Source organism: Rhipicephalus microplus, unplaced genomic scaffold, assembly GCF_043290135.1.
Source record: "Rhipicephalus microplus isolate Deutch F79 unplaced genomic scaffold, USDA_Rmic scaffold_12, whole genome shotgun sequence".
Taxonomy (NCBI): domain Eukaryota; kingdom Metazoa; phylum Arthropoda; class Arachnida; order Ixodida; family Ixodidae; genus Rhipicephalus; species Rhipicephalus microplus.
The window spans coordinates 20,717,910-20,740,910 of record NW_027464585.1 but is presented as its reverse complement, the minus strand read 5'-3'; the positions used below and the strand labels follow the sequence as shown (position 1 = coordinate 20,740,910).

Below are 23,001 nucleotides of genomic sequence, written 5' to 3'. Positions count from 1 at the left end.
GAGAAAATATGAATGATGGGTGTCAAAAGCGATGCCTTCGCAAGAAAATCGACTGCTGCCGGTGATACGCTAGGGTTAGGGAAGACTCACTTGGTTAAAAGTAAGTTGGACATCTTAGAAACAAAATGAAAAATACGATAGCTACAGATCTAATAGGTTCACTGACGGCTTCTGCGGAGTACTAGTAAGGGTTCAGTCATTATTCGGTTGTAGCGAGTGTCATCGCTTTCGCAATCTCTCACTTTGTTTTCTACTTTGCAGAGTTCAAAAGTAGATGAAGACAAAAACAAAATGACTAAGTCTGCTTGCGCAGGTGTATTGAGGACAGTTCGGAAACCTCTTCCAATATCTGACTTCATTAGGTCACATATGGCAGCAAAATTTTTTACGTCCTTTTTACAGGACGCCAGGCACAAAAGGGTTAAGCAGCGAAACGGCAGCAATGCTTTCACCGCATGAGCAGCTGCGGCCGTGCTTTTGTGGTTGTGTTTGTGCAGTGTTGTTTTTGTTTACACGTTTATCAGGCTGCTGCGGCTTGCTTTGCAAGCTTCCACCGTCACGAGTAACCACGAAGCAGAATTTTGACAAGAAAACGCTGCAGTGGTTTTCTAGATGGGTTTGATAATTTAGTTTGGTGCTGGCCTTGAAGCAGTGCAGGAGGCAGCCACGCCGCCGAAGAAGAGCTGCTGCTCGTAAACAACTTCATGACGATCATAGACGTGGTGACCGAACGCAGTGTAGACAGAAAAAGGTGGTTATCTCACGCTAGGCGCGTTGATTCAAGGAGAGATCATGCCACTGCTTGGCGAGAAGTCTTTTCAAACGAGCACTCCTCATTAACAAGCGGTACTCCCACAAATCTATGAGGCACGCAGTTTCTCGCTCACCTCAGAGCTGGTGTGATGCTGGCGCATCTTTTTTTTTCTTTTTTTGGTGGCGACGTATCATTCATTCTGCACAAAATGCACAAAAGCAGTAATTACACCGAAAAAAGAAACGCAACCGAGAACTCACTGTTCCACACAGACAAACACATATAAAAAACAAGGCACAGCTGTGTTGCCATAGCACATCTGAACAAGACTGTGCGCAATATGGTGGCTGAAGCTGAATAGAAATAACGAGCACGGTGAACCAGCACATTGTTGTTGTTGGAGTATGAGCTGTTGCTACGTTCAAAATGGCGCAAATACTTTCATAGTTAATCTACAACACCGACACATGCTAATGGCGCAACATTTCTTTTTCATATTGGGGATTGATCACACTGCGAATGAGAGTGCTTGTTTGCGCTGTTTCCGCTTCCATCGCTCAATAGTCCTTGAAGTTTTAACAGGCATGTGGGGTGCTCCGTTCACTGTATGAACTGTTCACTCGATAACCATCGAAATCGCCCGGGTGGCAGCTCCTTCTGGTCAGTTGTATTAATAGACCATCGGCTCGATGGCCTCCGAGATGCCCGTGTCACCGGTATAAGTGTGCTGGGTTGCTTTCCACATAGCGGGGAATGCTGTGCTTTGTATGACTATGTGCGCTAAATAGGAATGCAAATCTTTGCATGCTTCCTGGGTCAACCAAGGCTCGTAATGTTGATGCGAACCCACGAACTAGCATGGGTGCATGTGTTTCTTGAACTAAAATATGTTGTTTCGCCGCAAGAATGCTTTAATGACCACTTATTACATGCATTCGGTGCAGAATGACGCGTTACGTTACAAAAGTAGTTGGTAATATCCCCGTGGTTTTCAAAGAGGTGGCGGTCCCAGCAGGCGACGCCTAGAGTACCGGTATATGCTCCAAACAGGACTACCTAAAGGTAGCATATTCAGTTACTCTAGCGAACCGAATGTCAAGCAGTTTGAGAAGCCTACATTTTTTTCGGAGCCATATTTTGTATTCCATACAGTCTGCGAAGATGCCAAACCTATACTTTACAGATTTCGTAAAAGTAAAGTGCAACGAGAATCGCAAAATAAACAGTCGTGAAAGACAGCGGGGTGTGCGCAAGAGGACTTGCTGAGAAATGCCATCTTGTACGTCACTGGAATGCTTCCATGGTGGCACCATGGTATGTCCTCGTGCCCAATATGTTCCTTACTTAAAAAAGAATGCGGCCTTGACGTAACGGCAGTGGTCTTCAGTGTGTGAGTTGTGACGCAATCTAGCGCGGATCACCAAATTTGACCTCTTAGTTCTTCAATACCTATGTGTTGTTCAGTGGTTTCATGCCAGTGTCGCCAGTAGGCAGGTCAATCTTCGTCTGCTTTCACGTAATCTGCGCCAATATTTATCTGTGAGTCACTCTGCCAGGTACACCTCAGCAAAAGGCCTTGGTGCTTGGCGGTGAAGCCTGTGTATGGGGCGAGTTCATAGACAGCACAAATCTCATCAGCAGGACATGGTAAGTGGAACTCAGCAATTTGTTTTTTACATTCTCAGCTATAATTTGCGGGCTGCAGACACTTTTTTGGCGTCTATCTATCTATCTATCTATCTATCTATCTATCTATCTATCTATCTATCTATCTATCTATCTATCTATCTATCTATCTATCTATCTATCTATCTATCTATCTATCTATCTATCTATCTATCTAGCCGCATACGCCTGGGTGCTCAGGTGATCAACCCCTTACTTGAGGTGAAACAACGGTAAGGTGACTTCAGGAATATGACACGCTGGTAATGAAATGAAGAATCTGACAATGACGTCGCACGTCGTGTACGTCGTCAAACCCTTTCCACTAAAGTTTGGGCTCATACCCACGGTTTGGTATGTCACAGGTACGCGGGGTTGTCACAGGTCATTCATAGTAGTTTATGTCTATCGAAAAACGGCGAGAACAGGTGTTGGTCATTTTAACGCGAGACCATTAAGAAAAAGCTGACACTGGCAGCGTGCTACCCTTGTTCGACTCAAAACGGCACCAGCAGCTTGCAAGGGAGTGAGGAGAGGCACCACAAAAAAATAAGGTGCTTGAGAAATGGCAGCTTTACGCTGCGCTTGTAAAGTCTCCTTGAGGACGACTGCAAGATGCGGCTGAGATGTTTGAGGTCCGCCGTCCGCAGGATGCATTGCCTAACATAGCCACAGGGGTATCCCGTGATCCTATTCAAGCAGAAATGAGTACTATTCTAGGAGTGTCAACTGTACCCTGCACTCGCACGACGGACTGGTGAACAAACAATTGCAATGCGTTTGTTCTCAATTAATCGGTAAAACGCGCGTTTTACACAGTATTTTTACACCTTTACGGTGTAAACTGGCTTGTCACTAGAGGAACAACCCAAAGGTGTTTCCACATACAACATTCTAAAGGAGTGTTTGCTGAAAACCCTAGGCAAAGTTGTGCCGCATAACATGTGGGAAGGAAAAAACTTAGGAGAGGCCCTATCCTATCTCAATGCATTGCGAGAAGTGTGGTGGAAGGGACGTCAAGTTTATGGGACAAACAAACCAGTTCGGGGCAAACAAAGCAGCAGACACTCCGTGGCGTGCTCTCAGCGTTGTTTCACTTCTTCGAGGACTTTTAGCCCCGGCGTAAACTTCACGAGTATTTTATGGTTTGCATGCAGTAAAGTGTCGCAAGCACACCTTTCTGAGTCTGTTCGTGCGTGGCAAGCCCAAGTGCGTGGTGCTCGAGTACTTTGTGAAGTGTTTTCGTGCAACAGCACAGAGCACAGGTACGTGTCGTAATCAAAATCAATCGGCCCCTGCATCATCATATTCGAACTCACCCGGCAGTGACTTACGTGTTTTACTCGCCGTAAGGCCTTTTTTTTTTGCCAGATTTCCCGGCGGGCTGATTAGCAGTTTTTTTGCAGTGTCAGTGCGCCAATACAAGATTTTGAGAGCTTGCTTAGTAGCTATCCTGCACAACGCCAGCCCAGTGCTTGACATACTTCACGTCGGTAAGAAGACACCACTGCATTGTGTGCGCAATCGTGCCCGCAAAGTGTGTAATTCCAGTGTGCACACAACTAACGTGCAGTGAGCGCACACTATACGAAAAATTCACATTTAGTCCGATAACTAGAAACGTTTTTTTTCTTTCCGTATGAACGACACAACTTCTACAAACGTGACACGATGCCTACAATAATAAAAACGAAAGTTCGCGTGCGTTCTCAGTTGACATAATGAGGAAGAATTAACGGATCGTACAGCTGAGAGCTCTGCATGCAAATACCATGTATTATTGATCAACAGTGAAGCTGACATACGTGAAAAGTGCCACCAGGTACATCCAGCGGTGCACGCGATTAGCCCCGAGTATACACTACAGATGGTCATCGCACAAATTTACTAAAAAACACGCAAAAAACGAAGTACTTGTGAACTGACTCGCTACCGGCAGAGAACACCTACCAATAAAGAACACCTATATACTACAACCACAGAACACCTACCAGTTTAGTGAACGGAAACTGTACCTTTTGGCTGTTGTACCAAAATAACATGCAAATACGTAGTGGCGGCGTACTGAACTGCAATACCGCGAGGCGAGATGGCACTGGTAGTACCATTATTATCAATAAACAGATGATTTTTTTTGCAGGTGGGGGGCCCACGGCTGGTTCGAGCTGCTCGCTCCCTCTGTTTTATTTTTTTGGTCTTTGCTAAATCGCGCCTGGAATTATCGCCAGGTGATCTAGCTGGCCTCGACTGGCAAAAACAACGTCAATAAGTGAGGTTTGCATCGTTTATTGCGAGTGTCCAAGCCGGTACAATCAATCTATACAGTCGGGTCTAAACAAAACAAGTCACTCATACACATATCGAAAGCTTTCAACCCTTGTGTAACGACTCTTGAAAGTTAACAAGCATATGCATATAGCTTAACATCGAGATTGCTGAATGAACGTCGGTCTCATTGTGTTGCGGCACTCGAGCTTAATAGCGTGGCTTCAAGACAAGTGTCTGATTCTGCCGTCAGATGCGGCGCTTGCCCTGTAGTGTTGATCTTGAAGTGAATGCATGATGTGAGAACGGGAAGGAAACTTGCACATTGCTAATTGATAACTCGCGCAGTGAGAGCAATGTGTTTTGCTAAATTTGTTAAATAGGCAATTGCGGATGCGTGCTGCGTGCACTTCTGAGTTTTTTTCGCTCTGCAATGCTACATTGAGTACTTCACAATTGTGCAATGTCGCGTCGTGTCGACAGGGTAGGCACTAGTTTTAATTCTCAGTCGTGAGCCCATCTCATAGGTAATATGTATTTAGGTGATGGGCCTAAAAATATTTCAGGCTTGCTACATTTATTCTTACAGTTAAGTTACACAGGTACTACAGCTAGAACTTTTCGTCGCAGGTAATGAGCGGTCTGCTGAGTATGCAGCAAAAAAGTATGCTAAAGGGACACTTATGCGGAGTGTGCTTACAAATCGAAAAGCCCAATTCGATAAAAGTAAGCTTTAGGCATGAATTGTACAATTTTGTTGTTTGTGAATCTTTTTTGGCGCTCTTACAGTACACTATCTGCTCAGCCCTGAGCACAATCTCTTTTTTGCATAGACATATCGATAGAACTTGAGTACTCTCTTGCAAGCAAGCTCTCCTGAAATCGGTGGTACATGATGTGAATCTGTCGGAATACAGGATCAATAACGGTCACATTTATTACACACTTGTTACAGTGTTTAGTTTTTCAGTATAATTGTGTTTGAAAGCAGAAGTTGTTTTCTTCGTGCTACTTTCAGTGGTTAAGACTTGAAATACGTACTTTCCTGCAGTGTGGCTGCGAATAAGTCAAGATCATGTCTGTTTCAACTACACGTGCTATTTTCTAAATTTCCTTTTCATGACCGTAGTGCACAGAATTTAACTTCTTAGTGAAAGATACTATAATCTTGACAACTTAATTTAAACAATAACAGATGTGCTCAAAGAAATCTGGAACGCTTCCCTGCTATATGAAAAAAAAAACAGAACCACGTGCAATAAACACAACCTTGCCCTTCACGACAGCATTCACGTCTATGAGGAAGCTGTGCTACAAGTGCTCATTACCTTTATGATCTATTAGTGTAGGAGCCCGTTGAACATAAGTGCAAAGCTAAAGCAACATAGTGCAGCCTTATGAGCTTTGGCGCATCTTTTTGTAAACTTGTATGAGGTAAATGCAGTTAAGCCAAAACAGTTCTGGGTGTTGTTCGTAAACTGTCACAAGGCAAAAATAAATGTCGGAAAGCCTGTTATTGCCCCTCACAGCGGGGGTGTTTATTTTCCAATTACTAATTTTTGACGATTCCCATGCGAAGTATGAAGTGATCGTGAGTCGTACAGTAGTGGGCAATTTTAGATTGATTCTGGCTTCCAAGGGTTCAAATAAATTATACTGTAGCCTAACAGGAGACAAGATTGCTTGTCGAATTATTTGCACTGACACCTTATGTCAACAAATTTTTCATATTTTCAAGCTTCCATCTTTTAAGGGTCAGTTTAGTTCACCTGCACCAATTGGAACTGGTTCACAGCTGTGAACGAGAAGTTCAGAACTTGTGCAGCACTAGTTTAGCAGTTCGGCATCACAAGTTAATGATAAGGTGCCGACAAGGTGGAATACTTATTTTTGTTCACTTAATATAAATAGGTGCAAACATCTTGGCAAAACATGCCGCATTTCTAAAGGTGGGTACAGTACCTACGTCGAATGCTATGTTGTTAAGCTGTGCGTGCGGCGTCATCAAACCAGCGCCTTCAGAGCAGAAGATACAGGAAAGTCATGAACTAGTTTTGGTGCTGTACCTCTCCTGCACTTTTTTAAATGAATGACACGATTTAGAAGATGATATTGCTGTGCCACTGAAACAAATGGCGAGGTGCAGCACTTTGTAAAATATATCATGTTGTGCAGGTGATTCGAGCAAACCCTTAAGCACACAAGCGTCTTAGCGTTTCACCCCATTTAAATATGGCCACTGTGGCTGAGATCAAACATGGTGTTGTTGAGCTCAGCAGTGCCACAAAATCTAACTAATAGTGTTACAGTTTTAACATTATTGAAGTGTAGATTTCCAACTAGCCCTGCAAGCAACCGTCCTTAAAAACTGAAGTGGTTTCCACTCACCGGCCCAGGCTTGCAAGGGGTGTTTATCCGATGAAAGCTTCAACGGTCGCTTCATTCCCCCGAAGTCACTTGAATTCCCTTCGCGAAAGCATTTGAACAAGTCAAAATAAACAGAACGAGAAAAAGTGAGTTGGTTGGTAGAGGCTCGAATTATTTACAGAGAAAGGAAACAGCCTGGAACACATCTGAACGCACCGCGAGCCATCACCTGCCGTCGCAACTATTGGCTACCACCAACTTTAAAATGAGGATAATGATGTCAATAGGCTGCTGCTCACCTCAAGTCAGCTGGAGCAAAAACTATTACCAAAATTGATGACGCAGTACAGGTTTAAGAAAACCTACTTGGTAGAAAAACAAGTTGTTTTTTATGTGTAGCGGTAAGCAAAAATATAGTAGTTGATCATTTTAAAATAAAACTTGGCCCCGATGAGTGCGCCACTACAAGAAAGTGCAATAGCGCCAGTGATGAGAGAGGATCGTAGATCCACTCTGGGTGTTTGAAGCAAAAACGTGCCGCGGTTGATTTTTTGCCCCCTACAGGTGATCACTTGAACTTGAGAGTTTCCGGGGCCTACTACAACTATATACGATATGCTACCACTCGCGCACTAGAAAGCGTGCCTGTACTTTCGTTTATGCCTGATGACACCATGTTGAATTTGTAGATGTGGTACGATTCGCGGATTTCCCGATCGTGGTGAGAATGAAAGCCCGATTCAAGTATAGTGACCCTACTTTTTTCGAACGAGTGCCCCGATAAGCGAATATGTTTTGAGAGTGGGAGGTTAGGTTGCGTATTGGTATGTGACTTATGGTTGTTGAAGAGTATTTGGAACGATGTTTCTGTATGACCAATATACTGTTCTTGGCAGACATCGCACACGAGCATGTATATGACGTTATAGCTATCGAAATGAAAGGGGCCACGAATTTCAAGCGTTAAATTTGGCGACGTACTAACGGCTTCCTGGGTGGTATGTATATGTAGTCAAACCTTGCAGCGTGGTTTGTTGCAAGGTGCACAGCGAGACGTTATTTGTTCGTTTAATTTTGACGATGTCAGCATATCGCGGAGATTTCTAGAGCGCCGGTAAACTAGGCGAGGGGGTTCAGGAATAATATTTTCAGATGCTCACTTTGGGTAGGTATGTTGTGGTGACATTTGAGTATAGAAATTACCTCTGGCACTGATGCCGAGTAAGTCAATATGAGATTAGTGCCAGCACAATGTTCAGGCAAACTGTTTGCGCTAAGAATGTCGGCTCTATTCAATTGGTCTGCTCGGTCTATACCGTCATCGACCAAGTCCGCTGGATACCGTCGTTTAATGAGCCACTGCTGTCACTGCAGTCACTGCAGTCACTCAAGAAAAGTCTTTTTCCTGGACCACGGCTTCCAACACCTGCCCCCAGCGCGCTTACTGGCTGCCGACGGTCTTCGTCCGAGTTTTGAAGCTGTCGCTCTCATCGCCAGCCACATTCGTGAACTTTGCTGCAAGCGAAAAGACAATGCGTCACTATGGTGTGAATTCGCGTCGTGTTACCCTTCACATGGTGCTACGCAGACTTCTCCAAGGGTGTGCTACCCTCAACCCTCCCCAGACGCCGAAATCAACTCTCCAGTTCTGAGCCGCCTGAACTTGAGTGAGGAAAGTGCACAGACTACTCAGTCCTTGGGCCGCCGCCACCCTTCCCGGAATAACCTCGCTCGCGACAACGCTTCCAAATGACTGCCAGTTCCTGGTAAATCTGTTATGCATGTACCTTCTAGAACATTTCTGAAATGTAGGAAGATTGCTGAGAAAAGCATTCGTTCAGAGCTCCATGTCACTACATTGTCGGCATTTTTGAGTACTTCTAATGTTTGTAAAAGTTTACAGCTAAGATTGCGACCGGCCATTTTTGATCTATCTTTTTTGCACAAAGCCAAGTGCCAACAAGTATTGAGTGACGCCTCACTAGACCCGATCGACCCGATGCTAACGTAAGGGACAGTTCAAACAAATTAAAATAAAAGTTCGTCATCGTCCGTAGAAAGGTTTTAAGTGAACCACATGGACGACTTCGGGCCGCGTGCGTCGTCGTGATGTACGGAAGTCACCATCAAGGATCATTTCGTACGTTAGTTCGCCAACACGTCGTAGAATCCGGTAGGGTCCGAAAGAGCGTCATAGAAGTTTATCACTGAGTCCACGTCGTCGAATGGGAGTCCAAACCCACACACGATCTCCAGGATGGTACTCAGCGTCTCGGCGTCGGAGATTGTAGCGTCCGGCTTCCACCAGTTTCCGGTCCGTTATACGAACTCGAGCGAGCTGGCGGGCCTCCTCCGTACGTTGGAGGTATCCTTGGAAGTCGGCGTTGAGGTCGCAGTCTTCTACGTGCGGAAGCATGGCGTCGAGCATCGTAGTCAGCCGTCTTCCGTAGACGAGCTCGAACGGTGTCATCTGCGTGGTTTCTTGGATAGCCGTGTTGTACGCAAACGTGACGTACGGGAGGACTTCGCCCCACGCCTTATGTTCAACGTCGACGTACATAGACAGCATATCCGCGATTGTCTTATTCAGCCGTTTTGTTAGTCCGTTCGTTTGGGGGTGGTACGCCGTCGTTCTTCGGTGATCTGGGTTGCTGTAGCATAAGATTCCTTGCACGAGCTCTACAGTGAAGGTCGTTCCGCGGTCCGTGATTAGGACCTCAGGGGCTCCATGTCGCAGCACAGTTTGGTTAATAAAGAACTTTTCAACTTCTTGTGCAGTTCCCCTAGGAAGAGTGGTGGTCTCTGCGTAGCACGTCATGTAGTCTGTCGCTATGACAATCCATTTGTTCACGGAGTGGGATGTAGGGAACGGGCCCAGAAGGTCCATTCCGATCTGTTGGAAGGGCCTCGTTGGGACGGCGATCGGCTGCAGAAGACCGGCGGGTCTCGTCGGTGGTGTGTTTCGTCGCTGGCAGTCACGGCAGCTCCGGACGTAGTGGGTGACATTGGATGTAAGGCGGGGCCAGAAGTATATCGCCTTGATTTTTGTAATCGTGCGAGCTGTTCCGAGATGTCCGGAAGACGGGTCGTCGTGGCACGCTTCCAAAATTTCGTCACGAAGGTCTGCGGGGATGACAAGTAGATAATTCGTTCTCGTTGCGGGGTTGAAATTATTCTTCACTAGGATGGAGTTTTTGAGGCTGAATGCTGGTAAGTTGCGCTTGAACGCCCTAGGCACGGCGACGTTGCGTCCTTCGAGGTAGTCGATCATGGCACGGAGGTCAGGGTCGGCACGCTGCTGGGCGGCTAGGTCGCTCTCTGTCACGACTCCGAAGAACGCGGTGTCTTCATCGGAGTCCTGTGGTGGTGGGTCGACGGGGGCGCGGGACAGGCATTCGGCGTCAGAGTGTTTCCTGCCGGATTTGTAGAATATCGTAACGTCGAACTCTTGCAGGCGCAAGCTCCACCGCCCAAGACGGCCAGAGGGGTCCTTCAAATTGGCGAGCCAACACAGCGCATGATGGTCTGTCACAATCCTAAACGGTCTACCATGGACGTATGGGCGAAATTTTGAAATGGCCCATATGATAGCCAGGCACTCTTTCTCGGAGGCAGAGTAGTTTCTCTCCTTCTACGACGGACCACGGCTTGCGTAGGCGATTACCTTTTTCTAACCGCTTTGCTTTTGGACGAGGACGGCACCCAAACCAATATCACTGACGTCCGTGTGCACTTCTGTTTCGGCGTCTTTGTCGAAATGAGCGAGCACGGGCGGGTTTTGCAGGCGTTGTTGCAGCTCGCGCAATGCCTTTTCTTGGTCGTTTTCCCAACTAAAAGGGGTGCTTTCTTTCGTCAGGCGCGTGAGTGGCTCTGCAATGCGTGCGAAGTTGGCGACGAAGCGCCGGTAGTATGCACACAGTCCGAGAAACCTTCGCACACCCTTCTTATCTTTCGGCCTTGGGAAGTTCGAAATGGCTGATGTTTTTGCCGGGTCAGGTAGGACTCCCGCGGCGTTCACGACGTGACCCAAGAACTTGAGTTCCTCGTACGCAAAACGGCACTTCTCAGGCTTCAGCGTTAACCCCGACGTACGAATGGCCTCGAGTACAGATTCCAACCTTGTGAGGTGTTCGTCGAAAGTCCGGGCGAATACGACAACGTCGTCGAGGTATACGAGGCAAGTGTGCTACTTCAGGCCTGCTAGCACAGTGTCCATGACTCTCTGAAACGTTGGGGGCGCCGTGCACAGCCCAAACGGCATCAGCTTGAACTCGTATAGACCGTTCGGGGTTATAAATGCAGTCTTCGCTCTGTCTATCTCGTCCACTTCAATTTGCCAGTAGCCGGTCTTCAGATCCATGGATGAGAAGTACTTGGCGTGGCAGAGGTGGTCGAGGGCGTCGTCGATTCGTGGCAGGGAGTACACGTCCTTTTTGGTGATTTTGTTTAGTCTCCGGTAGTCAACGCAGAATCCTAAAGTGCCATCTTTTTTCTTCACGAGTACAACCGGCGCAGCCCACGGACTTTTCGATGGCTGTATTATGTCGTCGCTGAGCATGTCATTTATTTGAGTCCGGATGGCTTCGCGCTCGTGTGAAGAAACGCGGTACGGTGACTGTCTGGTAGGTCGGGCTCCATCTTCGGTTATTATCCGGTGCTTCGCCAAAGGTGTCTGACGTAATTTCGAGTTCGAGCAAAAACACTCGCTGTAGCGACGGAGCAACTCCAGTAATCTGTCCCGATTTTCTTGCGACAGCGCCGGGTTCACGTCGAAAGGATGTGGCAGCCTAGAAGCATCTGCGCGTGCGCGTTCAAAGGTGGCGACCGCGATCAGTTGACTCGCTTCTTGCGTTTCTTCGAAGAACGCAATCGCAGCGCCCTTGTTTAAATGCTGGTACTTCTCGATGAAATGGTTGACCAAAACGTGGGATCTGCGTTGCTTAAACCACGCAATGCCTCTTGCGACAGACACACCACGGTCTAGAAGCAACTTTTGGTCAGTCTCCACGATAGCGTGGACGTCAGGACAAGCTTGCGCGGGGTGGCAGGGTGACGTGATCGTCGGCGAGCCTTACAGCAGCATGGTGTCCGAGGTTCGGCTGCGGCGTCGTGGAGTGATCGGAAGAAAACGTTATTGACCTGGTCTGCAGGTCAATTTTTGCGCCATTGTTCGTCAAAAAGTCCATTCCGAGAATTACGTCGCGGGAGCAGTTAGGCAAAATGACGAACTCCGAAGGGTACGTAGTGCGGTCTATGGTGACGCGCGATGTGCAAATTCCACTTGGGGTCACGAGGTGGCCTCCTGCTGTGCGTATGTGCGGACCGTCTCATCTGGTCGTAACTTTCTTTAGCTTGGACGCGAATGTCCCGCTCATGACCGAGTAGTCAGCTCCCGTGTCGATGAGGGCGACTACGTCAAGGCCGTCGATGGACAACTGGACGTCGGAGGCCGCTTTCCTCGAATTTCAGGTGCGTCGGAGTGTCGTATCGCGGCTTGCGCGTGTTGATGGTCGGGCACTATGCGTCGTGATCGTCGTCTTCTCAGCGGCAGGCTTCGTCATTTCGGGTACGCGTCGCGCAGCGTAGCTGTCGTCGTTTTCGGGGGTCTCGTCATGGTGTCGTCGGGTCGTCGGGATGAGGGCATGTCGTGAATCACGGTCTTGCGTCGTTGGAGGGTTTTCATTTTTTCGCCGTTGCAACTTCACCTCCATAAGTTGCTGCTTTTAGTTTCCCCCTCGTGGGCTGGGGTACCTTGCACGGGCGATGTCAGCATTGCTGCGACGGTTGGGGGATTGGTACGGGTAGGGCGACGGCGAACGGTTGAAACGGGATGGTCCACGGCGTGTGTTCGACAGGTATTCTTCGATCTCAAATGAGCGCTGGCCGGCTCGCGGGCGGGTTGCGTCGACGGAGAACCCACGCAAACTCAGCTTCTTGTACGGGCAGCGGCGGTAGACGTGGTCGGCCTCTCCGCAGTGGTAGCTCAGCGGACGATTATCTGGCGTTCGCCATACCTCGGTCTTCCTGGGCGCCTGGTTTCGGGTTACAGGGGGTCGGGCGGGCGACATTGGGCGGCGGTACGGCGAGGCCTCTTGATAACGGGTTGGGACGGGTCGGGGTCGGCGAGCAGCAGCGGAGTAGGTCATCGCTTGTGGTTCGCAAGATGCTTCCGACGGCGTGGAATTCCCCAGTGCTTGCTGAACCTCCTCGCGGACGACGTCAGTGAGGGAGGCGACTTGGGGCTGCGGCGTTGCTGGGAACAGTTTCCTCAGTTCCTCGCGAACGACGGCGCGGATGGTCTCCCGCAAGTCTTCCGTCACCAATCCAGGGGCGTTTACCGGGTTCACTGAAAGGGTGTTGAGTGGTCTATCGTATTGCCACGAACGCATATCCAAGGTCCTCTCGATCATCGAAGCCTTGGTGGCGAACTCAGCGACGGTCTTAGGGGGGTTGCGGATGAGTCCAGCGAAGAGCTCTTGTTTAACTCCCCGCATCAGAAAGTGCACCTTCTTCTCTTCTGCCATGTCGGGGTCAGCTCTCCAGAACAGCATCTTCATCTCTTCAGCGAACAGTACAACACCTTCGTTAGGGCGTTGCATTCGCGTCTCCAACAATAGGGCGGCTCGTTCTTTCCGCACAACCGTAGCGAATGTTTTGAGGAATTCGCTCTTAAAGACAGTCCAGTCGGTTAGGGAGCCTTCATGGTTCTCAAACCACGTTCGAGCGGCATGCTCCAAATAGAAGAAGACATGACAAAACGTGTCTTCGTCATCCCACCTGTTAAAAATGCGGACGCGCTCCAGCTTCTCCAGCCACTCTTCCTGGTCTTCACCAGGAGATCCTCGGAATAATGGGGGCTCACGCGGTTGTTGCAGAACGACGGGAGGGTTGGTATCGCTGGTCATGGTGCCTGCGTTGATCATCGTGGTTTTTACGTCTTCTTTCCTTCTTTTATCCGGGAGCAGTCCAAACTTTGGCTGAGGGCCTTGCTGTCGGCGGCTGACACGAGTTGGGCGTGCTTGTCGTGTTGGGCTTGCTTGTCGGCTTGGCAATGGCTTAGGGCTCATGTACCCCGCATTTCCACCAGATGTCACGCAGCAAAGGACGACACAGTTGTCTATAAGGAAAACAAGTTTATAGGAGCGAACCTGTGCTACCCTAACAACTGAAAGAATACACAGGCGGCGAAGCAGCGGCCGGCAAAACGACGGGCACGCTAGTGAGCGTCGGCGATCGAATGTCGCGACATCGGCTGTGCGGGAATTTGTATCCCTCGGCGCGAGGGTTTCTCGAATAGTCTAATTGTATCGAGAACGCCGTGATAGCGTTTGTTCGAAGCGCTGTTCGTTCGGAACGCTCGAAGCGCTGTTCGATAGCGTTTGTTCGAAACGCTGTGAAAACAGTGATAGCACAGGCCGGCGCAGCCAGGCCGAAAAAACAAAACACAAATAAACAAACCCAATGCATGGTTCGCGGAAATATGAGCACGCTACACCCTCGGTTGCTTATATATGCTTTTTTGGTCTACACATGTAGCTTTAAAAATCAACACTGTAAACGTGGCTGTCACTATTTAATGATGAAATAATGAATTAAAAGAAAGAAAGTCTGTATTTTTGATCTGCCCCTAAGGTAAAGGAAAATAGTACCGTACACTCTGGGGTGGACCCAGCCAAACATTTTAGGGGGAATCGGTTGCTTAATGTAACACCGAAGAGACGGGCATGGTCATTACTTTTTGTTTTTTACTAGCTTAAAAACTCTATCATAGCATGAATACTATGATGTGTGCTTAAAGGTATCCCAGTCATTCGCCCTAAATGGTGATAAAAGGTGCACGGCAAGCACTCGAGAAAGGCAGAGGGGATATTGACAGGCTTTGGGGTCGGGGGCGATCGCCTCTGCCCCCCTTCTGGATCCGCCACAGCGTGCAGTTCTGCACAAGATCACAGGGTTCCCTATCGGAAAAAAAACGAATGGTGGGCATGGTGGAAACCACCACCCACCATTATAGTGGATTAATGTAGTGGGTGAATGGTGGGAAACACCCACCATGGCGCATGGTGGGTATGGTGGGTGCTGCAGTGCCGGCAACACTTGAGCGCGAAATGACGTCAGAATCACCGTGACGAGCTGCCACAGAAAATAAAAAAGAATTCTATAAAAACGGTATAAAAAACACCCGTCCCGTAAAAAAAAAAAAACATGGCACCACGGGGGATCGAACGTGCAACCTACATATTCCCATTCGAAGACGCTAAACACTGCGCCACACCAACATGACGGTCATTGCGCGTTAAATACTCAGTTGGGATACAAACTTAAGGCTCAACTTATGTTTGTCGTGTACACAACATAGACGAGATCTACACCTGCTACTAAAAATTGCACATTTATTAAACACGAGCAACTGCGGCCTGTAACGATTGCCACTATGTTAAGGGCACTAGTGCTATTTTTTTATAGTTCACAACTTCAAGGAAAAAAAAAACCAAGTGGACTGGGGAGCAGCAACAGTTTACCGGCGGGGTCTGCCAAGTTTAATATCCGTTTCGCGCTCGTTCTAAAGGGTGACATCTGCTCACGCTTTATGACGCTTCTAGGCTCATTTCATAGATACGTCCGCCTAAGTTATTTGATTGAGTATTGGGATGCTTTTCGCATAATGTAGAGGGTGCATGGTCGCTCCAGCGCAATGCTGTAGCTCTTTCGCTAAAGCAACGACTACATAACGGCTTGGCCAAAACGAATGCAGTGTGCTGGAAACATTGCGCTATCATAATGGTTCACCAAGCACACGAATTGCCACGTCTGAGTTCTCGTACAAAAGCTAGAGAAGTGCCGGCGAGTGAGACCGGCGGCTTTCGGTGAGAGGACACTTAATTACGTTCTCTGGGAATGCTTCAATCGCGTCGCATCGATGTTTGTTGCTTCTTGAGCGGACACCATACACAATGAAAAATGCTTCATTTAGGTTAACTGATGCCATATGGCTGCACTGTATTGTCATACCTAATCGTCGTAATCGTGTATTCTGAAACCCGGAAGCACGGATAACACAATTGTACGGGCTCGGTCAGTAGGCCTAACCTTTGGTGGAAATCATGGTGGTAGAACATGTAGTGTACAGATCCCAGCTTGGTACACTATATAAATTGCCCGCCATTATAAGCCCACCCATCATCTGCTTACTGCTTCCCAGCATTATGGCGATGGTGGTCAGAGCTTCTCAGCTTGGTACACCATAACAAGCAGCACCCATCATCTGCTTAGTGCTTCCCAGCATTATCGCAATGGTGGGAAGAGTTTCTCAGCTTGGTACACCATGTAGCCCACCATGATAAGCACCACCCACCATATGCTTAGGGCTTCCCAGCATTATCGCAATGGTGGGCAGAGTGTTCCATTATTGCCCACTATCTAGCCTCTGCTTTCCACCATCATTTCCACTTTACCCATCATCTGTACACCATACAACCCAGTATGTCCCGGCATAACCACCATATTTTCCACTACGTCCCACCATAGCCATCATAATTTCCACCACGCCCACTAATATTTCCACCATGCCCACTATTATTTCCACTACGCCCACCATGTTTTCCAGTATCCACCATGGCAATTTTTCCAATAGGGTTGATTCGGAACCTCAGTAGCCACATTATAATAGTTGTAATATGTACTAGTGCCTTAGTTCCTTGCAGTAAGGGTGATTATGAGGTCAAACTAATTATGCTTTAACTTGAAACAGTGCATCTCATAACCAGATTTTAGTTTTGTGACATAAAACCATCGAACTTAATTTTATTATTTCTTCTCTAAACCAGCAGAGATGTACAGTGCTAGCAAAATGCTGCTCCCAGTTTTTTTCATGTGATTGTGTGGTTCATCACAGAATTTGTGGCAATATTTAGCAGTGTGATTTTCCAAGGCCTTTCCTACTTCCATGACCTTTTTTTTCACATTTCATCAAACTAAAAGACAAATTCGCCAGGGAATATTTACTGCATAGGAGTATGTTTGTAACAGTTGGTTATGTGTTCAAGTTGGCCCATGCACACACCTTTTGCAAATCAACAAATTTTTTTTCATCTTCATTAGGCAAACTAATTTTAAAATATTGTGCAGTAGTCATGCAGCTATACTGTCAAAGAAATAAGGTTTTAGGACAAATCGAAATGTTTAGTAAAAGTTGCTGACAAGAAAATGTAAAGTTAGGCGTCTGTCATAATCATATGGTGGTTTTGGGATGTTAAATCCCACATATCACCAAAAATGATAAGGTAACCTTGCCTGAAAATGTTGCTTGTTATTTACTACACTTCTCAAGGAATTTTCTGCAATTAGAGAAAATGGCAAATCTAGAAAAAAATGCATCCTAAAACCAAACTAGGGAGGAGATAAACATTAATGCCACTGAGCACTTTTACGAATTATGCTATCCAAGATTGCAGCAAAATAAGCACCTGCAAGCATATGTGCTAGTAATAACAACAGAATGCTCAGCTTGAGGTTTTTGTTAGGAAAAATAAAAAAATTATGAAAACGACCACATCTTGGATGATAGAGCCAGGACAAGGCTTTATTAGCAGTTTTTAAAATGCTTTTCCTATGGTTCCTTTCAATAATGTTCCTGACTTAACTCGTTGTGCACTTGGCTGGAGGGCAGATTCCTTTCCACTACTGTCCCTTATCCTCTTTTAAGGTCCTTGGCAGCAAGTACATCCACCTGTAACAGACATAGCAAGTTACTCCACCTCCTCCTTTATTTTTCTGTACAAGTCAAGCAGCAGCCTATCTTTCTACTCCTAAATAAGGGTGGCGGTGAGTAAGCTGTGCATGCATGAACTTCGCTGCATGACTCGGGGTGGAATTCAAAGCATAAACTCTCACAAGAAATTGTAATGAGTGTCCACTTTGTTTGGACTGCACCTATTCAAGCAAAATTGGTTGAAACACAATATGAAATTAGGTATGAAGTTTTACTGCAAAGTATCGCACAGTAAAAATAGTGTGAAGAGAACACTCGCAGATAGAGCAGCTGAATTGGTGGCAAGCATTCCTTGGTTGTACGGGTAGTCATATTCAATGGGCCTCTTGTTCAGCCTTGGCAATGCTATGAAAAAGGCACATGCTAGTGCCTCCATTCGAACTTCAATCATCAGTGGGCAATTTAAAATACAGAGCAAACGCCCCCTCCCCTCCTGCAATGATTTTTCAACCTGTTCTGCACTACGGAATTCTACAGCAGCAGTTATTTGTAACCAAAGTTCTGAGAGTCCTTATATATGTGCAAGATTTTTTAAACACTTTTACAATGTGATGCCTCCGGGCTGCATTCTGAGTTGTCACAAATTGTCTTAACATTTGTAGAACATCTTTCCCACCTTGTCATAACACCTGAAATTTCCCGCAAAGATTCTCTTCGGGTCAGTAAAACAGTATATGCGTGTGTATTCAATACACCATTTCAATAGAAACACAGGTGTGCATTTTTCTTAAAGGCACTTCTATATTGAATTTGTGTCCAAGAACGAACAAGGACCCCCTTTCAGATCATCTTTAAGCGTCGAGGGGGTGATTTCTCGGGATTGTACAGTAGTATGAAAATGTTGGCAGTGCTTGGGCCAATGTGCATCTCTCAATTTAAAGTGCTAAGAACCTGGAAGGTTGTACCCCTATACAAAGAGAAGAAACACAGCATGCCAAATACGTTTGCACTGTCTCAAGTTTTAGTTCACCATGGTGAAACTCGCATTGCGATGATGTTTATTAGAACAGAGGAGTCGCAACGAGGTCGCGACGGAAAATGGGCGAACAGCAAGTCTGGCAAAGGCGGCACAGGTTCTCGCGCAATCAGAGCACGGGCTTTTCGTTGTCTTCCGAAGGCGCATACGCGTTGGTGCGTATGCTCCACTACAATACCCCCGGGGTGAAGGGTAGCCATTCTGGCGACTCAGGGAGTAGGCACAATGAGGGGGTCGTAGTAGGGCTTGAGACGGTCGACGTATACGGTCTCGCGTCCTCGACGGCGCAAATCTGGTGATTGTGTTAATGGCTCGATGACGTAATTCACCGGGGAGGTCGCGTCAATGACACGGTAGGGACCATGGTACCGGGCCAGAAGTTTAGAAGACAGGCCAGGAACGTGCGGGGGCACCCAAAGCCACACAAGGGAGCCAGCACGAAATGTAGGAGCTATGCGGTGAGCGTCGTCGTGTCGAGTCTTTTGTAGGCCTTGAGCCTCACTTGTCAGAGACCGAGCCAACTGACGGCAGTCTTCAGCGTATCTGGCGACTTCCGAAAGCGGGGAGCACTCAGATGCATCAGGGCGATACGGTAGTATAGTGTCGAGTGGGTGGGAAGGTTCGCGGCCGTACAATAGAAAGAACGGGGAAAAACCGGTAGTCGCTTGCGTCGCGGTATTATAAGCGAAGGTAACAAAGGGCAATACAGCGTCCCAGTTAGTGTGGTCGGAGGAGGTGTACATCCTCAGCATGTCGCCAAGTGTGCGGTTGAACCGCTCAGTAAGACCATTTGTTTGTGGATGGTATGCGGTAGATTTCCGGTGGATAATGTTGCATTCAGCGAGGATAGCTTGGATGACCTCCGACAGGAACACTCGACCCCTATCACTGAGTAATTCCCGCGGAGCACCATGGCGTAGGATGAAGCTGCGGAGAATGAAGAGTGCAACTTCGTGGGCGGTCGCTGCCGGTAGAGCTGCAGTCTCAGCGTAGCGTGTCAGATGATCGACTCCGACAATAATCCACCGGTTTCCAGAGATACTATATGGGAGGGGGCCATAGAGGTCTATACCCACGCGGTCGAATAGGCGATCCGGGCACGGGAGCGGCTGTAACATGCCAGTAAGGTGCCGCGGAGGTGTTTCGTTCTGTTGGCAAGTGGTGCAAGACTGAACGTATTTCTGCACAAAGCGATACATTCCTCGCCAGTAATAGCGTTGGCGCAGCCTTTCGTAGGTTTTCAGGACACCTGCGTGAGCAGTTTGGGGATCTGCATGGAAATTCATGCAGATGTCAGAGCGCATATGAGTTGGGAAAGCAAGGAGCCACTTCCGACCACCAGGCATGTAGTTACGGCGGTACAGAATGTTGTCTCGTAAGGAAAAGTGGGCTGCTTGCCGGCGTAGCGCTCTCGTGGAAGGGACAGCAGACAGATCGGTAAGGTAGTCGACTAACAAGGCAAGGTGTGAGTCTTTACGCTGCTCTGAAAGCATGTCAGTCGTGTCGAGTGGTGACAAGGTGGTAAAAGGGGCAGACAGAGAAGCCACATCTGGTGTTAATGGCGATCGCGAAAGTGCATCGGCATCCGCATGCTTGCGACCGGAACGAAATACGACACGGATGTCGTATTCTTGCAATCGAAGAGCCCAACGCCCCAGGCGTCCGGACGGGTCTTTCAAGGTGGTCAGCCAACATAGAGCGTGGTGGTCTGTGACCACGTCGAAAGGACAGCCGTAAAGGTACGGGTGAAACTTCGTCAACGCCCAGATTATGGCCAAACACTCCTTCTCTGTCACGGAGTAATTCAATTCAGCCTTCTTGAGAGCGCGACTTGCATAGGCGACTACGTATTCAGCTTGGGTGCCTTTCCGTTGTGCCAAAACTGCACCAAGACCGATGCCACTTGCATCGGTGTGAATTTCTGTGGCCGCAGCAGGGTCGAAGTGACGAAGAATAGGTGGTGAGGTCAGCAGGCGGCGCAGCTGGCGAAATGCGTCGTCATATGCAGGTGACCATGCATATGCCTTTGCTGTTGGAAAGCAGACTCGTGAGAGGTGCGATGATGGACGCGAAGTTGCGCACGAAGCGACGAAAGTAGGAGCAGAGACCGACGAAACTTCTTAGGGCTTTCAGTGATGTGGGCAACGGAAAGTCAGCGACAGCTCGAAGCTTAACGGGATCCGGAAGAACACCGTCTCTGGTGATGACATGTCCCAAGATGGTTAGTTTTTGTTCTACGAAGTGGCACTTCTTGGAGCTAAGTTGTAGGCCTGCAGAAGTTAGACACGTCAGAATCTCGTGGAGGCGAGCAAGATGTCTCGGGAAATCAGATGAAAAGACTACGATGTCGTTCAGGTAACATAGGCAGGTTTTCCACTTGTGAGCACGCAAGATGGTGTCGATCATGCGCTCAAATGTGGCAGGCGCGTTGCAGAGCCCAAATGGCATGACTTTGAACTCATATAGGCCATCCGGCGTTACAAAGGCTGTTTTAGGGCGATCACATTCAGTCATTGGCACCTGCCAATACCCACAACGCAGATCCAAAGATGTAAAGTACTCGGCGCCTTGTAAACAGTCAAGAGCATCATCTATTCGTGGTAGCGGGTAGACATCTTTTTCGTAATATTGTTTAAGCGGCGATAGTACACGCAAAATCGTACGGTGCCATCTTTTTTCTTGACCAGAACCACAGGTGATGAACAAGCGCTTTGAGAAGGCTGTATGACTCCACGTTTAAGCATGTCATCTACTTGCTCCGTAATGACGCGGCGCTCTTCGGCATAAACGCAGTAAGGACGCTGTCGCAGAGGCGAATGTGAGCCGGTGTCAATAGTATGAGCGATAGTGGTGGTGCGGCCCAAAGTAGGTTCTTGAAAGTCGAAAAAAGAACGAAACTTGTTAAGGAGAGCAACAAGTTGGCGGCGATGTGAGAGGGGAAGGTCTGCGTCAATAGCATTGTCGAAGGCTGATGAACTTGATGGCTCAGACGCATGAGTGATTGCAGCAATGTGACATGGCGTTTCGTCGGGAAGAATAATATCATCGATATGGTCAACAGGTTGCACATATCCTAAGGTGTCACCACGCAGTAAGCCAATGGGGTAGTTGCAGTGGTTGGTGACCAGCATTACGGTTAAACGAGACGCAATTGTAAGAACAGCAAAAGGGAGAACGATGCCCTTGCGTTCAGTAAAAACCGGAGATGGCGTAAACACCACCGTGCCGTCAGGTTGCGCCAGACATGAAAGGCTAATAGGGACCGAAGCTTCAGGAGGCAAGGTGATGTCGTCATCAGCGATGACTTTGCAGAGCAGAGGAGAGCGGTCGGGTGGTGGAAATTCACATGTTGGCACAAGGGACACTTCGGCACGGGAACAATCGATGATAGCTTCATGACGTGACAAGAAATCCCAACCCAGGATAAGGTCATGAGAGCAAGATGGTAGAACAAAAAACTGTACGACGTACAAAACGTCTCGGATGACGGCGCGCGCCGTACACACAGCCGAGGGATGAATGCGTTGCGCACTAGCCGTGGAAAGCACCAAGCCACTGAGAGATGTGGTCACTTTCTTCAGTTTCCTACAAAAGTTTGCGTGCATCACAGAAACGGCGGCCCCGGTATCAATTAACGCTAATGTGGCGACTCCCTCAACATCGACATCAACAACATTTTGCGGCGAAAATGGAGGCCTTGGGAATTGCGCACAAGTTGCAGTTCTTGCCTCCGGAACTGCACTGATTAGTTTCCCTCCTCAAGAGGTGGTCGACGATGCATAGGCGATGCCGATCGGCGACGAGGTGATGGGAAACGAGCAGTCGATGGGTGGCGATCCGAGTCGGAGTGCCTCTGTTCATATGCAGACGTGGTGGTCTGCTGCGGTGCGTTGGTAGGAGCTCCGAAGTATGCGTGCACAGGCGTGGGACGGCGGCGGCAGAAGCGTGCAATGTGGCCAGCGATGCCACACGCGAAGCAGATGGGACGATTGTCTCGGGTGCGCCACTCATTAGATGGACGGAAAAAGCGAGGTGGGGGCCTGTAGACTGGAGGCGAGGCCGGAGGAGGGGGAGCCGATAAGGCGACTGGATGCGGTGGGGGCCGCGCGACCACAGCTGCGTAGCTGAGAGGTGAAGGCGGCGCAGTTGGTGCGTAACCAGCAGTTGAGAGATCAGATGGCACCGAAGTGCACGGGTAAGAGG

General features: G+C 48.2%; 1 protein-coding gene across 4 annotated transcripts in view; it reads left to right on the top strand.

Annotated features, from left to right (window-relative positions):
* Positions 1-23,001, top strand: part of LOC119166687 (beta-hexosaminidase subunit alpha) — a 592,332-nt gene that overhangs the window by 532,940 nt on the left and 36,391 nt on the right. For all 4 annotated transcript variants that reach the window (XM_075882395.1, XM_075882396.1, XM_037418007.2 and 1 more), the window contains one exon: positions 2,311-2,401. In XM_075882395.1, the coding sequence (XP_075738510.1) occupies positions 2,311-2,401 (91 nt within the window). The remainder of the gene's footprint in view (positions 1-2,310; positions 2,402-23,001) is intronic.